This window comes from Oncorhynchus nerka, linkage group LG3 (assembly GCF_034236695.1).
Source record: "Oncorhynchus nerka isolate Pitt River linkage group LG3, Oner_Uvic_2.0, whole genome shotgun sequence".
NCBI classification, from domain to species: Eukaryota; Metazoa; Chordata; class Actinopteri; order Salmoniformes; family Salmonidae; genus Oncorhynchus; species Oncorhynchus nerka.
The window spans coordinates 26,368,433-26,387,737 of record NC_088398.1 but is presented as its reverse complement, the minus strand read 5'-3'; the positions used below and the strand labels follow the sequence as shown (position 1 = coordinate 26,387,737).

The 19,305-nt window shown below is 38.0% G+C and overlaps 1 protein-coding gene across 4 annotated transcripts; it reads right to left on the bottom strand.

Moving 5' to 3' along the window:
• Positions 1-542: 542 nt before the first annotated feature.
• Positions 543-17,729, bottom strand: LOC115105647 (serine-rich adhesin for platelets). Of its 4 annotated transcripts, XM_029627896.2 has the most exons (12): positions 17,554-17,729; positions 17,335-17,400; positions 17,017-17,144; positions 13,062-13,127; positions 11,937-12,167; positions 9,721-9,867; positions 9,555-9,613; positions 7,130-7,228; positions 6,630-6,792; positions 5,564-5,634; positions 2,408-2,512; positions 543-2,124 (listed from the first exon to the last, which is right to left on the bottom strand). In XM_029627896.2, the coding sequence occupies exons 4-12, from the start codon at positions 13,090-13,092 to the stop codon at positions 1,873-1,875; spliced, it is 1,158 nt and encodes a 385-aa protein (XP_029483756.1). In that variant the 5' UTR covers positions 13,093-13,127; positions 17,017-17,144; positions 17,335-17,400; positions 17,554-17,729; the 3' UTR covers positions 543-1,872. The 4 variants fall into 4 exon arrangements, with proteins under 4 accessions (XP_029483756.1, XP_029483766.1, XP_029483775.1 ...); XM_029627906.2 differs by lacking the exon at positions 17,335-17,400; XM_029627915.2 differs by lacking the exons at positions 17,335-17,400; positions 17,554-17,729 and having other exon boundaries at positions 9,721-9,792; positions 17,017-17,241.
• Between the last annotated feature and the right edge of the window lie 1,576 nt (positions 17,730-19,305).

The window sequence follows — 19,305 nt, the reverse complement described above, 5'->3', positions numbered from 1 at the left end:
TCTATGGTTTTAGCCACAGCTACAAAACCAAATATTTCTATGTGGTTTTAACAGCCATCTCCATGGCAATCAAATTCTAATGAATGGTGCATAGAGGCACAGAATACAATGTTTTGTCATTTAAATGTTTTTAATCTACGTATGAATTCTGAATGGCCAATGCTTTATACGGTACACTTTCTAAATAAGAGCGAGTCTACAAGGACCTGGCCGGTTCTCTTGTAGATCATGTTTATTTTGATGCATTACATTTACATTTAAGTCATTTAGCAGACGCTCTTATCCAGAGCGACTTACAGTATTCGGTATAGAAGTCTAGTTGATTCAAGTACAGTTACATCAATCTCTTAACAGGTGAGCTCTGCAGACGATTTCAAAGAAAATATTATTTTGTTTTGGTCAAACATTTCTTCCTAGGTGTTGGCCTTTCTAGGGAGTTTTTCCTAGCCGCCGTGCTTCTACACCTGCATTGCTTGCTGTTTTCGGCTGGGTTTCTGTACAGAACTTTGAGATATCAGCTGATGTAAGAAGGGCTATATCAATACATTTGATTTGATTTATTTAATTCATATGACTTTAAAAGCAGTTGTTACAGTTTGTACACTATGCACAATGTAGAACGCATCCGACATGACACATTTATTTTAGTAACTTTTCTCCAAATATTAGATGTGACATATCAGGTGTTGTAGGCCAACATTCCATGAAACTACTGTAAAAAATATACGCTTAGACATTTTGATAACTCAATTTTATAACCCATTTTTATGAATCAATTTCCACATTGTTATGATGGTAAATTATAAGTATGAATACAGCTAAATAATAAAAGGCGTAAAACACAATATTACAGTTGTACAGTGTATGACTACGTTCACAGATATGAATTACACCTCAATGCGTCAGTACAAATATTTCAAAAACCTTCTATAACCCAATATATATGTTTTGAAAAGTGCATAAATTGTCAATCTGTCCTTCACAATATGCTAGCGAGGACTAGGTAATAACGGAGTTATTATGCAATATCTGTAAAGATGTTTGCTTTTGTATTGGAGAAAGTCTTTAGCCTGAGTGCCGGTCTGTTTGTGCTATCATGCCAACTCCTTGTACTGGGCATTTTTGGTTTGTCAATGAGCAATTGAGTTAGCAAGAGCACAACCAGATCTGAGACCAGGCTAGGTCTTTGCAAGTGAAAAATCAAAGAAAACATGGAAGTCATCATGCAAATCACTGGCAAAAGAAAATGTGCCTAAAAAAATAGGATATTTATGAAAATGTCATAATTGTAAACTTCATCTTACAGAAATCTCAATAAGAAAAGCAGAATTAATTACCGTACCATACATTAGGTCACTCATCTATGATCGTAAATAGCTATCTTCTGTGTATTATGTTTTACACAGTACTGAGTACTGATTTATAAATGTATGATGGTATGGTTGAATAGCTTTCTGTAGCCATATTAATCATCATATTCTTCAATAAATCCCTTTAAACCCATTTGGTTTGGACTCACATAGGGGAATCCTTATCACTTATTAAATCACCTAAATCTCTCAAAATCACAAATGAGCCCTCACATACAGTATCTCAATACCTCTCATATACAAGCAAACAAACAAAAACAGAGTAGGCTAGACCTACAACCAGTATAGTATTCATGTGGAATGGAAACCAGGTTTTGCCGTGCTAACTACTACCGCTACTGTTTAAATTCAAGCAATGGCTCAGTGGGTAGACACATCAGGGTTGTTCATTAAGTCACACAACAGGCAATATTTTAAACCATTTTGCAAGGGACAAGTCAAGATATTTCCTCCCTCTTTCAATACATTTTCTTCCGCTTGTACCCACTGAACACGACCCAGTTTAAACCAGAGAACCAATGCTGAGCAGACAAACCAGCAGAGCAGCAGTGATCAATGCTAAAGGGAAGTGAGGACCTCTAGTGGCAGAAGAAGGAACGTTCAGAGACCCATCCAGCTTGAGGCAGGATGTTATGGAGGTGTTGCAGCACTCTTGGTGGCATGTACCTGTTGTGGTCGTACACCAAGTGTTTCTTGTGCAGTCGGCATTGCATCCTCCCATCCACGTTGTTGTTGAACCAATTATCTTTTTCAACTGAAAAGAGAAACGTGGATTGAGAATGCATGGAGTTAGACGAGTTGAAGGATGTACGAGATTTGCAAAAAGTAAATTCTCTCGTCTGAGTGATGTTATTGAGACGATAACAGATAATTGTTCTTGTCGTGGCCAAATGTATTTTCCTTCTTTCGTTATAAAATACTTAAAGTGTACATTTTGTATCCTACAGCATTTACAGTTCAATGAAGCATGTCTAGTTTGTCTACTATGGGTATAGAATGATGAATAGGGTAGTGTGGGGGTGCACTATTAAGCCTACCTCACAGTAGGGCTGGTTGAGGGGACAAGGCATTGGGTCTTTGGCTATCCAAGCCTTGTAACAGTTCTGCTCTGTGCACTGAAACATCTGGCACTTCTTAAGTTTCTGTAAATAGATGGATGATGTTAACAAAGGCTGGTAAATTCAGACTTTGAGTCCTATGCACACACACACACACACACATTAGGACTGGACAATTTCCGTCTAATCGTGTAACTGACGATTATGGATGAAGACATTCATAAAAATAAAAGAAACTTTATAACTGTTTTAAAAAACAAAGTATTCACACCCTTTGACTTTTTTGTCAAAGTATTCACACCCTTTGACTTTTTTGACATTTTGTTGTGTTACAAGTGGGGAAAAAAATGTATGTAAATGTCGATTTTTGTCAGCGATCTACACAAAATACTCTGTAATGTCAGAGAGAAAGAAAAATTCTAACAAGACTAAAGAATTTACAAAAAATAAAACACTAATATGCAGTATCTTGATTAGATAAGTATTAAACCCCCATAACATGATGCAGCCACCACTATAAAATATGGAGAATGGTACGCAGTAATGTGTTGTATTGGATTTGCCCCAAACATAACACTTTGTATTCAGGACACTAAGGTATAACTTTACATTTACATTTACATTTAAGTCATTTAGCAGACGCTCTTATCCAGAGCGACTTTAGTGCCTTGTTGAAAACAAAATGCATGTTTTGGAATATTTTTTACAGGCTTCTGTCTTCACTCTGTCAATTAGGTTAATATTGTGGAGAAATTGCAATTAAACTCATGGTGAAATCAGACCAAATGACAGATTTTTGACTAATCAGACCGAAGGAAAGATTTCCACTGGTCTAATGTCCATTGCTTGTGTTTCTTGGCCCAAGCAATTCTTCTAATTGGTGTCCTTTAGTAGTGGTTCATTTGCAGCAATTCAACCATGAAGACCTGATTAACCCAGTCTCTTCTGAATAGTTGATTTTGTGTCTGTTACGTGAACTCCGTGAAGCATTTATTTGGGCTGCAATTTCTGAGGCTGGTAACTCTAATGAACTTATCCTCTGCAGCAGAGGTAACTCTAGGTCTTCCTTTCTTGTGGCGTTCCTCATGAGAGCTAGTTTCATCATAGCGCTTGATGGTTTTTGCGACTGCACTTGAAGAAACTTTCAAAGTTCTTAAATGTTCCGCATTGACTGACCTTCATGTCTTAAATGAATGATGGACTGTCATTTCTCTGTGCTTATTTAAGCTGTTCTTGCAATAATATGGACTTGGTAATTTACTAAATAGGGCTATCTTCTGTATACCACCCCTACCTTGACACAACACAACTGATTGGCTCAAACGCATTAAGAAGGAAAGAAATTCCACAAATTAACTTTTAAGAAGGCACACCTGTTAATTGAAATGCATTCCAGGACTACCTCATGAAGCTGGTTGAGAGAATGCCAAGAGTGTGCAAAGCTGTCAAGGCAAAGGGTGGCTACTTTGAAGAATCTCAAAAACACTTTTTTTGGTTACTACATAATTCCATATGTGTTATTTTATAGTTTTGATGTCTTCAATCGTTTTGATGTCTTCAAACCCACCGCTGGTGTGCGTGGCCAAAGACGGGTGGTCAGAGGACATGAAAATAGACCTCTTTGGCCACACCAGAGAGTTACAGAGGGTCAAAGATCATACCCCCAAGACATGCTAACCTCTCACCATTACCAATAGCAGGGGAGGTTAGCATATCTTGGATGTATGATCTTTGATCCTCTGTCACTTTCTCACACATCAGTATTCACAAATTATTCAGGATTATGTGTAATCATGGTAGCATCCACTTTAATGTAGAAAGTATTTTAAAATATATTCTATTCACTATAAACGTGATTCCAAAATGATACAATACATTATTTACATTGATCTGAAACACAACCAAAACAAACAGCAAATAAGTTAATTGAGTCACAAGCTTTACGAGGCCATACTAGGCCATTACATCATGGCCTAAGTGTCAACAGTATGTTTATGTTGTAAATGGACCATATTGAATTACCATTGTAATTGCTCACACATTGATGTCAGCTATGCACCTACCCCAATGCTCTGTTGCTGATGACTGGGATGAATGCAGGAGCAGGGGGGGGGAGTATTTAGTCAGCCACCAATTGTGCAAGTTCTCCCACTTAAAAAGATGAGGCCCGTAATTTTCATCATAGGTACACTTCAACTACAACAGACAAAACGAGGGGAAAAAAATCCAGAAAATCACATTCATTAAAAATCCTAAAATGTGATTTTCTAGATTTTTTTCTCATTTTGTCTGTCATAGTTGAAGTGTACCCATGATCTTTTTAAGTGGGGGAACATGCACAATTGGTGGCTGACGTGGTATGACACTGGGTGCGAAGGAAAGGGTTGCCGAATTGGTAAAGGTGTCATTAAGACGCCAAAATGTTTTTGAAAAATAATATTACTTGGTAAAACTAATCTCTTTGAGCAATTGTATTTTTGTAAGCATACACTATAGCTCAGTAATTTAATTATTTATTTTATCCAATCATTATTGCTCATCTTTAACAAGTGTGTCAATAATTTCGTACCTCACTGTGTATACAGTGCATTCAGAAAATATTTAGATCCCTAGACTTTTTCCATATTTTGATACGTTACAGCCCTATTCTAAAATGGATTGCATTTTTTAAATTCCTCAGCAATCTACACACAGATTGATAGATGAGGGGGAAAAAACGATTTACAATTAGATTTAGATTTAGAATAACTTAACAAAATGTGGAAAAAGTCAAGGGGTCTGAAAACTTTCCGAATGCACTCTATTTTTTTGGGGGGGGGGGGGGTGAAATGAACAGCTGCAACAGCACCGTCTTTAAAACTATTATAATGGTGACCGCAGTCACTTGGCTGAACAATAACTGTCATCCAAAATACCATGACCGTCACTGACCTAACACACACGCACGCACACACACGCACACACGCACACACACACACGCATACACACGCATACACACGCATACACACGCATACACACTCCCAGATTGCCCCTACAATGTGTATAGAAATGTACCCTAACACATTGGGAAATTTACTTTAGTAGGCCTACATTAACCTGAGAACTTCAAGTTGCCGCCCAGAAGCAAGTTCTTACATTGGTTGGTATAGCAGTTGTAGTGGTGGCTGCTGCTGTTGTTGTGGTGGTGGTCATCATCACTGTAGTCACTGGAGGAACAATTAAAACACTTTTTTTTTATATGACTCATGTCTCAATACTCTATATAGTACATTGTACTTTCATGCACATATAATGCAATTCAGATTTATTCAAAGTAAACAGCATGTTTTACAAATTAAAGGAATAGTGATAAGATACTATGCATTGTACTTGCACCCCAGTATTTCTACCTGCACATTCATCTTCTGCACATCAATCACTCCAGTGTTTAATTGCTATATTGTAATTACTTCGCCACCATGGCCTATTTATTGCCTTTACCCCCCTTATCTTACCTCATTTGCACACACTGTATAGACTTTTTCTACTGTATTATTGACTGTATGTTTGTTTATTCCATGTGTAACTCTGTGTTGTTGTATGTGTCGAACTGCTTTGCATTATTCTTGGCCAGGTCGCAGTTGTAAATGAGAACTTATTCTCAACCTGCCTTCCTGATTAAATAAAGGTGAAATAAAAAAGTTTTAAAAATACAGACCAACAGACATAACTCAGCCCCATACAGTAACAGTCTCCCAATTGATGTGGTGGTGATACATGTAAACATGAATCTCTCACAGTAAAAGACAGGATTTTTACAGGCTCACCAACTCCAACACTAAGGACACCATAGTACGGTTTGACTGACTTTACTGAGTCTGGCACACAGTTTACAAGGAAACTGAAGAAATGCAGAATAGCATAGAAAACAGTCATTATACAGGGCACTTAGATATCGAATCGAGGACATTTATTTTTTTAATGAGTGGGCTAGTCCCATTCCTTAGGTATTTCTATGTGTTTATTAGACAGGATGGACAGAGGAAAGTAAGGAGGAGAGAGGGTGCTTGAGCAGTGGGATGGATTTGAACCCATCCTTTCAGAGGTACACAGTACATGTGATCCAGAGGCAGTGGTTTAAACCAGTGGACCACTGCAGGCCACAGGACATTGATTTTCTTTATTGTATAAAAAAAATGATTGAAAAATAAAAAAGGTTTACCTGTTGTAGTGTTTGGGCGAACCATAGAGGCCAGGGTGGAGCGAAGACAGCCAGTGGAATTGCAGCATCCCATGGTACAGTTGGTCTGAGTGTTATTGACACAGGCATTCCTGCAGGAGGAACTGCAGCCGCCGGTGTAAGTCATGTCTTCCTGTCTCTTCAGCTGAGAAGGCATCACACACATTTTGTTAGCACACTCTTAAAAACAAATACACTTACATTTTTTTTGTTGCTATTGTTAATCAAGGGAATAAAAGATGAAGTTGGAACAACATTCCGGTATTGTTTAATCAAATGCAACTGACAAAACAAAAGTAAACAGTGTGAAACGTTTAGTAGTAGGGCCAGGAAGATTATATCTAAAATAGGTGTGACACGAATTAATGACAGCAGATGCAACATGAACTATAGCATGCACATTTTGTTTATAGTTGTGTAAGAAATCTTAAGTACATTTGTATTATTCAAATTCTAAAATTCACACATAGCGTATACTGTACCTCACAGAAGGTGATATTAGCTTTGCATGAAACAGAAGTCATATTCATGTATACATCGTAGCAGTCTGAGTAGTTACAGGAGAACTGGCGACAGGATATCTATGAGAGAGAGAGAGAGAGAGAGAGAGAGAGAGAGAGAGAGAGAGAGAGAGAGAGAGAGAGAGAGAGAGAGAGGATCAGAGCACCTCATCTATCTATGCTTTCTCTAAACAATCAAACAGCAATATCGGTCCGACTTTGAATGAAGTACAACTTAGAAAGTCTTCACAGCATACATAAAGTCTGCACTACACAGATCAACTGTACTTGTATGTCTTACTCTATAATAAAGGGTGCATGAAGGCTGCCATGACCAATGTAGAGGGCAATGCTAAATGTGACATAGTTGGCTATTTCCCCCCAAAACGGTGCTTTATAAAGGGCGACATCGTGCTAATCGATGTGAAATTGCTTGTCTTCAGGAAAGCTCCCAGATAAGGCATTAAAAGGGATGGAAAGCGGACCACATGTATCATGAAATAATCTCTCCCACTAAGTTACTTCATTCCTCAGTGCCAACATGCACTGACACAAACACGGACCCAGTCATCATCCCCTCAACCCCCTCACCCCCACACTGTGGTGATGTACACTCAGTGGTTGAAGTGGACTGCAAAACAAACGGTCTGTATCCACTTAGAGTTTTTTTCCCCTCAATCAATTTGGCACATTTTTCAGATGTAAGGGGGTGTGTTTTCAAAACACTGAGTAATGCCCATTATCTTATGTTCAGGCCCATTCATTGTGCATTAATTGGTGTTGAATACATATTTAACCTCTGAGTCATACATGCAAAATCTACGTTTTTCATGAAATACCATAAGAATATTTAGTTTAGTCACCTATACAGCAGATAATGATAAGACTCGTTGTTTAACTAACATGTATTCCAACAGCAAAAAATACTAGATACAATCTTCAAAACTGTTCTTTTTAGTAGATGGTAGATGGTAAATACCATTTTCCATACAGTATTTAGCTTTAACTTGACGGCAAATTTTACGGCAAACCAATTTTTTTAAATCAGTTGTGGTATCCTTAAACAGTACATAAGTAAAATAAAGAATCAGATGTAAGGGTAGTATGTATTGTAAAGCTGATGCAGTATAACCTGTCTCTCTGCTTGGCAAGATGAATCAGGTTACAGTGTATCAATTACACTTAGATAAAGAGTGGAATATATTGTTAGACGGTATATAAAGGGTTTATTGTTTCGTTGGTTTGTTTAAGCTTGTAGCCTACACATTTGCAGCTAAAAGCTGAATTGCAGTATAGGTCAACAGATTAAAAAAAAAAAAAAAGTAAATTGACATAACAATTAGGTAGTTTAACAAAACAAAGAAATTGATGTTGATGAAGCCAGCTCTGAGAGTTCCGTCACAACAGAGTGTACCCACTTATGACAGAGACTGGTGCTTCTGACAACCCACTGGAGTTATGCTAGATGATCGATGCTAGATGATCGATGCCAGATGGTGCAGTTGGCTTGCTGGCCCTGATGTCGTTCTCAGCTCAACATCTCTGTAGCCTGGACATAGTACTCCTCCACAACTAACGAGTAGCACCCACAGGTGATGCCTCTGAAACTGCTACGGCGCATAAAAAGTCCAGAGCTATAGTCATCAGTCCAGAGCTATAGTCATCAGTCCAGAGCTATAGTCATCAGTCCAGAGCTATAGTCATCAGCCCAGAGCTATAGTCATCAGTCCAGAGCTATAGTCATCAGCCCAGAGCTATAGTCATCAGCCCAGAGCTATAGTCATCAGCCCAGAGCTATAGTCATCAGCCCAGAGCTATAGTCATCCCCATTTCCAAAGTGCAGTCCAGTCTCATTCGTCAAGAAGCCGGTGCTTTGTGAGATCTTTTATATGCAAACATTAGCTAGCTAACTATAGCAAAACCACACAGTAGACTTGCCATCAGTCCTTCAACTCCATGGGTGAAAACAACCAGATATACACAATAAACACTAAATGATTTAGCAAAAACAAAAAACACTTAAAATCATCAAAAATATGTAGAAAATATAAAGAGCACCTTACGGTGCCATGGCAACCACAGAGCACATTATATTGATCGGTTAGCAGACAACGTCACGGAAATGATGCACACGCTTCCAAGAGGCGCATATCAGCAAATTCAACTGAATTGTTTTCTAAGACCATTTGCAATAATTACAAGCACTATTTACTTGGTGGCCTCGTGAATGATGTTGAACAAAACATGTGCAAGGAAGGTTGCTATTAATGATACTGCAACAATTCACAAAGGCGTCATGATTGGCTTCATAAAGATGATATAGATGCATTATGTATACCCACTTCAAATAAAGTGTGAACGTAATATCATATCATATACTACTAGACTGCTAAAGTACTAGACTCACCATGGTCATGCCACTGGTGCCCCATGAGGTAGTATTGTCCGTGCTTGTGGTTCCACTACCTATGTTAGCAAGGACAAAATGTAGTGTGAGAGCAAAGTGGCAAAAAATATATATCTACCATATATTCTGAATGTGAATTCATAAAACAATCAGTATTTTGTTTTACCCGCCACTGTATTCCTTGAGTTGTCAATGGTTACACTTCTTGAAGTGGAGGTCATGGCTGTTGTCATTGAACCTACACTGGACGAATTGGAGGTAGAGGTTGCCGTATTAGCAGTACCTTGAACCCTGGTAGCTGCCATTGTAGTTGCTGAGTCCGATGACATTGTAGTATTCATAGAAGAAATGCCAGACAACATGGGTTGGGGAGTAACGGATCAGTTACACGTCAGGGATTACAAAAAACTGTGATGAGTTACCAACACACATATTGTAATCAGATTACAGATACTTTTAAAATTACGAGGTGATTACTTCTAGGATTCCTTTTAAATTCAGAAAAGATGTTCGCAAAGAAAATCTTTGACACGTCTGTTTTCTCATTGACATTCAAATCAGCATTGATAAAAACACTGGTGGAACAAAATAAGTTTGTTCTCTGACCAAAAGTCAACTTGAAAAAATTATCCAACTTGAATAAACTCTTTTGGGTAAGGATGACAGTAGAGGTGTAGTCTACGGTGATATGGATATCAATTATTGTTATCTACATAGCTCATTGATGTGAATCACACTGCTGTTCTCTCATTTAGCTATTTGCACCTTACGGATTGTGGTTGTTGTGGATGGCAGTTCACAAATCTAAATGTGTATTTGAACTCAAATGGTTGAATTCAAGAAGTTTCAGCTGCCTATCAATCACTGTTTTTAAAACCAGTGGACAGCCTGTGAAAATGTGCTTTTGCAACTGCTACATAGTGCAGATCCCAGCCTATGGAATAAAAGTGGGGCTTTTATTGCTAAATTTGGTTGAGGTCCCCCGACCTCAACCCAATTGAGATGGTTTGGGATGAGTTTAATCGCAGAGTGAAGGAAAAGCAGCCAACAAGTGCTCAGCAAATGTGGGAACTCTTTCAAGTCCGTTGGAAAAGCATTCCAGGTGAAGCTGGTTGAGAGAATGCCAAGAGTGTGCAAAGCTGTCATCAAGGCAAATGGTGGCTACTTTGAAGAGTCTCAAATATAAAATATATTTGGATTTGTTTAACACTTTTTTTGCTTACTACATTATTCCATATGTGTTGTTTTATAGTTTTGATGTCTTCACTATTGTTCTACAATGTGGAACATAGTAAGAAATAAAGAAAAACCTTTGAATGAGTAGGTGTTCTAAAACGTTTGACCGGTAGTGATATATATATATACATGTCCATTGATTCTTGAAGAATATAACTTATAAATGCCTCATGAGCTCAGTTCAACTGTCACACTCCATGAGAACCCAAAATATAAGCTTGTTTTTCTCCAATGTTTGTAAACATTGTAAATGGAAACAAATACTGTATAGCCTCATAACATGGTTAAAACAATCATTTGGATATCATGATTGGTCAGTCTTTGCATCCATAGCTCTGTCTATTAATCTGAGAGTGGTTACATTTCTCCAGGCCCATCCCTCAGGCGGGGCGACAATTTTGGTATTGTTTCATCTGTGTTTCATCACCTTTAAAAGGCTGCATATTATCAACATATCAAAGTGTCACCAACAAAAAGGTCAACAATAGGCCTATAGCAAATTCAGCATATGGTGTTCATTTTTCACATGTAAATAGCACTTTTCTGTAGTGCTCAAAGCATAACATTTCATGAGCTCAAACATTTATTTTCAACTCAAATCAATGAGCCCAATCAGTCCTCCATGACAACAAAATCATAAACAACAGAGTAGGGCTGGCTAATACGTCCTTAGTTTTGGGGTTATGCTCAGGTAATACAATTTGGCAAATCTATACTTCCATATTTCCAAGTCCTATTCTTGAAGATCAAGGGGTATAACAACTATTGTAATGACTGGAATTCTGATAGACTTTGTTTTTTTAAAATGTAAAGATATACTGTCATTTAATCGTATTTGTATATGTAGTAGAAAGTGGTGGGTTACAAGAAGCCTACGTAACCAACCCATAAAGTAAAATGCATCATCCATATATGGCCATCTATGTAAACTTAAACATTGATTTATCCTGCAATAGATGTTATTCATTTGGTAACATTCATGTTTGTCTTCTTCTCATGCCTCTTAATGAGGAAAGTAATCTAAAAGTAACTTAATGTAATCAGATTACGTTACTGAGCTTGGGTAATCCAAAAGTTACGTTACTGATAAACATTTTGGACAGGTAACTAGTAACTGTAACGGATTACATTTAGAAAGGTACCTACCAAACCCTGCAGATGACATTGCAGCATTCGTAGAAGAAATGGCAGACAACATTGTAGCTTGAGCTGTGGTAACTGTCATCGTAGCTGTTGCAGAGACATTACTCATGTCAGTTGACCACACAATTGTTGCATTCACCGTGGTTGTAGCATTGGTCGTTGAATTGGAGGTTGGGTATTGTCCTGAAACAAATGACGATGGCTGCAGTCCCAGTAGTAAGAAGAGCAGGAGGCCTGTTCAGAGAGAAGAGAGTGGCATACAGCTGTCATCATTTAGCAGGTCCTGTATATTAAACATAACAAGCTCTTAACCATGCGTGTTATTGTCATATTCATGTGGGCAGTAAGCCTCTTCTGTTCGGCTAGATGAGTCTTTTCCTTACGAAAAAAAAATTGCTTTCAGAGTGCAAGTATAGCTGCAGGACTGCAGTTTAGCTCCAGTTAGAGTGAAGTATAACCGCAGTATAACTTTTTTTATGTCAGTAAATTTGCAGTTTAACTGCAGTTGCAGGTACGGTCTGGAATCTTAAAGACACAATCTGGGATCTGAAAATCTGTCCATTTCAATTCTTGATATTTACCCATTGATTGTCGTCACGCCCTGACCTGAGTATTCTTTGTTTTCTTTATTGTTTTGGTTAGGTCAGGGTGTGACATGGGTGATGTATGTGTTTTTGTACTGTCTAGGGGTTCTGTAGGTTTATGGGGTTGTTTATCATCTAGGTGTTTATATATGTATATGGATGCCTAGATTGGTTCTCAATTAGAGGCAGGTGTTTATCCTTGTCTCTGATTGGGAACCATATTTAGGCAGTCATCTTCTTTGGGTATTTCGTGGGTTATTGTCTATGTGTAGTTGCCTGTGTCTGCACTCGTTGTCATAGCGTCACGTTCGTTTTGTTGTTTTTGTTTAAGTGTTCTTCGTGTTTTTCATCATTCAACAAAATAATGGATTCACACCACGCTGCGCTTTGGTCTACTCCATACGACGATCGTGACAATTCTTGAATAGTATAACTTCTATAACTTTGATTCATGTTATATAAGTTACATTATTCAAGAATCAGTCGGTATGTGTTTGTGCAAAAACATTTTTAGGCAATGGGCATATTTAGAAAGTAAACGTACCTGTGCCTTTAAAAAAAGCAGTTGAGGCCATAGTCTTCTGGAGGGAGTAGGAGCCCTTAGTCCAGTCTAGAAAGGGAAAGAGAAGTCACAGCGAGTTCAATTCGACCCAGGATATGTTTGCACATGATATTCATGATCTCCAGCTCCACACCAGTATCTACAGTACATACAGTATGTGACTCTGATGGCTTTGTACAAACAATAAGAAGAAAACATTCCTAAGAAAATGAACCCCTATAATCTTAAAACAATATAAATGATGATTGTGTCCCTTTAACGATTAACACTGCTACAGTAGGACTTAGGCACAGAAGATCTTACATTTAGAAATAAACTGAGAAACAGTGAAATGTAAGACCCTGAACATGGTGATATAAAGGTTCCTTATTGTCTTCCGGCATCGTGGTTACCTGACTATTGAATAACGCTTCCTGGAGCATGAAGAGGAGAAAAGTAATACCACAAACCACATAAGTAAAGACCAAAACCCATAGGTCTATTATGCCTTTGCTGTTGACGCATGACCTAAGTCAGATTCGGTAGAGCAATCAGACTGTTTACACATCTACATTCATTATGTCCCACCTGGACTTATCCGTTGATCTTATGCCATCATCTATCTGAGGGCTCCTCCGCAAACAATTCCCTAATTGTTCTATGGGGAAACTGACCTGATGATGGTTTGCATTGGCCGCAGCGCCTGATTTGTAAGTCACATTTTGTTAAATGTAGGAAAGAGAGGTAGAAAGGGGAGTTAGGAATAGAAAATAGGTGTTGAACTGTAAAACAACCGTCTACTCACAACAAGATTGTGGCTGGTAAATTACAATATTGACCATTGCCAAAATAATCAGACACAAACGTGTGGCATCAAAGGACGTGATTTTGTTCTGTAGTGTCGGTTGGCAGCCGTTCAGCCATGAACACAATTAAAATGTGTTTATTCCTCGTGATGTCCCCAGTGCAATATCACTAAGCACGGCATGTTTTTCATCCCTCCCTAGGAACCAACCACCGTCTCCTTTGGGCTCACCACCCTGGATACAGAGGGTCAAACAGTGGCCAATAGTGTCATGTTGTATAAATGATTGGAGACAGGCGCAGGAATACGTAATAGGAGGTTTCAATACTCCACCCAAAAATACAACATGCCATGAAAGGGACGAAGCCCTAAACAAACACATATACTAAAACACAGGGATGTAAACCCCAAACCCAAGAGCAAGGTAAAACCTCTAATAAATACATGGGACAAGACCGGCAATACACAGGGCGAGACCCATAATAACAAATGCACAGCAATACAAGAGGGACGAGACCCGTAATAACAAGTGCACAATACACGCAGCATGAAAGCTGAAATAACAAAGCACAGTTACTCACAGACCAACGGACATAGGATCAATAACCCGACAGGACAGTGGTGAACAGAGGGCACATATATACAATTACTAATCAGGAGAATTGGAATCAGGTGTGCGTAATGAGACAGATCAGTGACGCCTAGAGGCATGTGACGTAGACCTCCGGAACTGGTGGACGGAATGAGCAGGAATATCAGGGAATCCTTGACAAATAGCCCACTTTAAAAAAAAAAAACGTTGGCAAAGTTATAGGTGTGTGTGTAAAGGAGAAAGTTCATATTACTTAAAGCATATCAAATGTAATATATAATGCCATCGGAAAGTATTCAGACCCTTTAAACTTTTTTCACATTTTTCTACATTACAGCCTCAATCTAAAATGGAAGAAATAAAAAATACTTCATATTGACAAAGCGAAAACAGGATTTTAGAAAGGTTTACAATTTTTAAATAAACACAGAAATACCTTAGTATTCAGACCCTTTGCTATGAGACTCAAAATTGAGCTCAGGTGCATCCTGTTTCCATTGATCATCCTTGAGATGTTGGTACAACTTGATTGGAGTCCACTTGTGGTAAATTCAATTGTTTGGACATGATTTGGGAAGGCACACACATGTCTGTATAAGGTCTATGCGCACTGAGCCATGTGCTACTATTACTCACAACCAGAATGACAGACCTAGGACCATAGAGATATATAGAGGACTCATCTTTGTATCTGTTTCACTTCAGTGTTTGTGACAGCATGAGGAATGGGGCAGCACCATTGAGGCAATTTCTCAATTTTGAAGTAGTCAATTTTGACCCGGTTTGACATGACTCCAACAGGGTCACCAGGAAGGATCAGCCAATAACATTGGAAGTCCCACCCAGTTGACTACATAAGGATCCACCCCTTCTTTTAATTTTTGCCTAAATTAACATACCCAAATATATCTGCCTGTAGCTCAGGACCTGAAGCAAGGATATGCACATTTTTGATACCATTTGAAAAGGAGCACTTTGAAATTTGTCTAAATGTGAAATGAAGGACTACATTAAAATGGTGGAAGCCCTCAATGAAGCTACCCATGCTAAACGGCCTTTTGTCCACTAGAGAATATCCTTCTCTATGCATAGGACACAGGCACTTGGAACTCTGACATAGCCCAGTAAAGGAAACCAGTTGAATAAATGAACATAGCTTCTACCTCAGGAGTCTTGCAAACGTTCATGTAAACAATACACATCGTGCCCACTCAGAGCGTAAGACATGCTAAGTTAAAATGTATCTTATCAAACGTTGTGAAACATAAATGTATAAGTGTCGCAATAAACGATACGGGGAAGGAACGACGAAACCCTGGCAATTATTGTTGGATTAAATGGGAATATAGATTTGCCACATATTCATTCAAACGTGTGAAAGCAACAGCAAGCATTTCAAAAAGAGAACAACGGTGTTCTCTACTGGCGGGATGTTCTCTACTGGCGGGAGTTCGGAGAGCACGAGTGGAAAGGTGCGCCTGTGGTGCATACTCTCTGCAGTAGGCCAATAATACATTTTAACAACACATTTCAAATGTAAGCTCCATGAGTAAATGATCAATTTCAAGCAATTTTGACATGCTGAAAGACCCGTAGGAGAAAACTGAGGATGGATAAATGTTGTAGTTACTCCACAATACTAACCTAATTGACAGAGTGAAAAGAAGGAAGCTTGTAGAGAATAAAAATATTCCAAAACATGTTTGCAATAAGGCATCAAGCTTACTTTAGTGTCTTATTGCAAACAGGATGCATGTTTTGGAATATTTGTATTCTGTACAAGCTTCCTTCTTTTCACTCTGTCAATTAGGTTAGTATTGTATAGTAACGACAATGTTGTTGATCCATCCTCAGTTTTCTCCTACCACAGCCATTAAACTCTGCATCCGTTTTAAAGTCACCATGGTGAAATCCCTGAATGGTTGCCTTCCTTTCTGGCAACTGAGTTAGGAAGGATGCCTGTATCTTTGTAGTGACTGTGTGTATTGATTCACCATCCAAAGTGTAATTACATACTTCACCAAGCTCAAAGGGATATTGCTTTTTTTTACCCATCTACCAATTGGTGCCCTTCTTTGCAAGTCATTGGAAAACCTCCCTGGTCTTTGTGGTTGAATCTGTGTTCTAAGTCCATCCAATGTATTAAGTGACTTATTTAGGCTTGCCATAACAAATGGGTTGAAAACTTATTGACTAAAGACATTTTTGCTTTAAATTTTTTATTAACTTGTAAAAATGTAAAAAAACTAAACATAATTCCACTTTGACATCATGGGGTTTTGTGTGTAGACCAGGTACAAAAACATCTCAGTTTAATACTTTCAGAAGGCACTGCACTATGTGAAAATAGGAAAGCATTCAATGCCAGTAACATAACCTCATATTTATTGTTGTGAAGTAAACCTAAGCAACATTATTCTCTATTATATCATCTTTAAGCAACCATGGCAACCCTCCTTGTTGAACTGAATCAGCCTGAGATGAGCAGGTAATGGCACAAAATAACGCAAACAGATTTTTAACTAAATGTTTTCCCGGGAAAAACAACAACAAACGCTTACCTGTGTGTAGCGTTGAGCAAAAGTCTGAGGATGAAACTGTCTGTATCAGCTGTGGATGATGTGTAGAGCACCTCTCTCTCGGTCTCTCCCTCTCTCCTTTTCTACAGTGCTACTACCCTCTGTTCTTCCTAGTGACAGCACAGGAGAGACAACCTATTAAGTGGAAACTCTCACCTGCACACCCACTCAATTACTAGTCACAACTAGCAGAGAGGAGGAGACTACAGGCAGAGAGCTGGGTGGGTGGCTTTAAACTAACATACAAGGGCCCAGAGATCAAATTAGGGTAAACTTCCGGCCCGCCAACTCAATACACACCTATAATCTCAGGAACCAGGACCAAATCTGGAGTGCGCTGGCCAGTTGACAGATGGTCATGTGAGACTAATTAATACAATTATGTAATCAGACATATTCATGAGAAAAAAATGTCACTGGAGCAAAGTGATACAACAGGTCATAGTCATGTCATTAACATCTGCAACCCAAAACAATCTTAGAAAAATTCTACATCTTGTAAAAATTATACATATTTACCTATCACCTCATTTTCCTTTTCTTTTGCAAACAAAATGTTCCCACCGTCTTCTACAACTTATTAACATAAGGCCATTCAAAGCACTCATCTACTGTATAGAATTACATTTAAAGATGTTTGTCTGAAAAGAAATGCAACAGGATTGTAGTGAAGCCCTTGCTGCCTCATGGGTTTCTTGTGAGATAATTCCCATACTATTGAGGTGATTTTGGGGAACCTTCAGGTTTCTGTTCAACACAATGAGAAATCCCCCCCCCCTCTGCAGGAATAAACCCACTTGACAACAATTACCTCTTTGTGGCATTGTGGCTCTTGGAATGTACAATACCTAACCTGGGCACCACACAAAGGCACCTGGGCCACTCAGGTAAACCTGAACGTTTTGTGAGAAGAAAGACACACATAGGCTGATATAGCTTTTAGTTCTCTCATGGAATTGTACACACTACAACCACATACAATTATTTGCACAAATCCATTCCATGTTAGTTTTCATGGTCAAAGCTATAGTTGGCACAAAGGTATTACTCATGGAAGTGTCTATCATAGTGAAATTGTAAGAATTTAAAATATTTAGTTACCTACTGTATTTGTATTACAAATACATAATTTCATATGAATTTAAACTTATTTTGAAAATGAAAAACATTAAGAAAAGGTGTGTGTGTGTGTGTGTGTGCGTGTGTGTTAACATAAATATTATCCATGGAAATCCCAACACCAAGCTATTGAAACTACAAGGATATGTGATATAAACATGCTTTACATTTGATTCCATCACACCCTATGTGTTGTTTCCTTTACATTGGTTATATGTTTGTTTTATATGTTTCCTTTGCATTTGTTATATGTTCGTTTCATATGTTTCCTTTACATTTGTTATATGTTCGTTTCATATGTTTCCTTTACATTTGTTATATGTTTGTTTCATATGTTTCCTTTGCATTTGTTATATGCTTGTTTCATATGTTTCCTTTACATTGGTTATATGTTTGTTTCATATGTTTCCTTTACATTTGTTATATGTTCGTTTCATATGTTTCCTTTACATTTGTTATATGTTCGTTTCATATGTTTCCTTTACATTTGTTATATGTTCGTTTCATATGTTTCCTTTACATTTGTTATATGCTTGTTTCATATGTTTCCTTTACATTGGTTATATGTTTGTTTCATATGTTTCCTTTATATTTGTTATATGTTTGTTTCATATGTTTCCTTTACATTTGTTATATGTTCGTTTATATGTTTCCTTTACATTTGTTATATGTTTGTTTCATATGTTTCCTTTACATTTGTTATATGTTTGTTTCATATGTTTTCTTTACATTCCCAGCTGGGATTTTCATCAGTTATCACCAGGTATCATCATGCAAAATGTTGCCTCGGTGTAAAAGACAACAATAATAAGAGCTTTACCAACAAGCCAATAGCCAAATGAGGTAGGCATACACTGTGCATGACTGAGCTGTGATGATAACACTCTAATACAGACTCACCCTACTTGTCTGTGTTTCATAATAGTGAGAGGGGTCAACTTTACCAGGCAATAGGGTTGCCAAATTTGAAATTTTGCACCACCGACCGAATACTGTACAAACTCTTTAAAACCGGACTGTCTTTTCGAAAAATTTGAAAATCCGGCAACCCTACAAGGGCAAGAGAACCCTCACAGTTTCACTTGAAACAGGGAAAAGTAAGTCATAGTTACCGGTTTTTAATTTTTTTGTTATTTCACCTTTATTTAACCA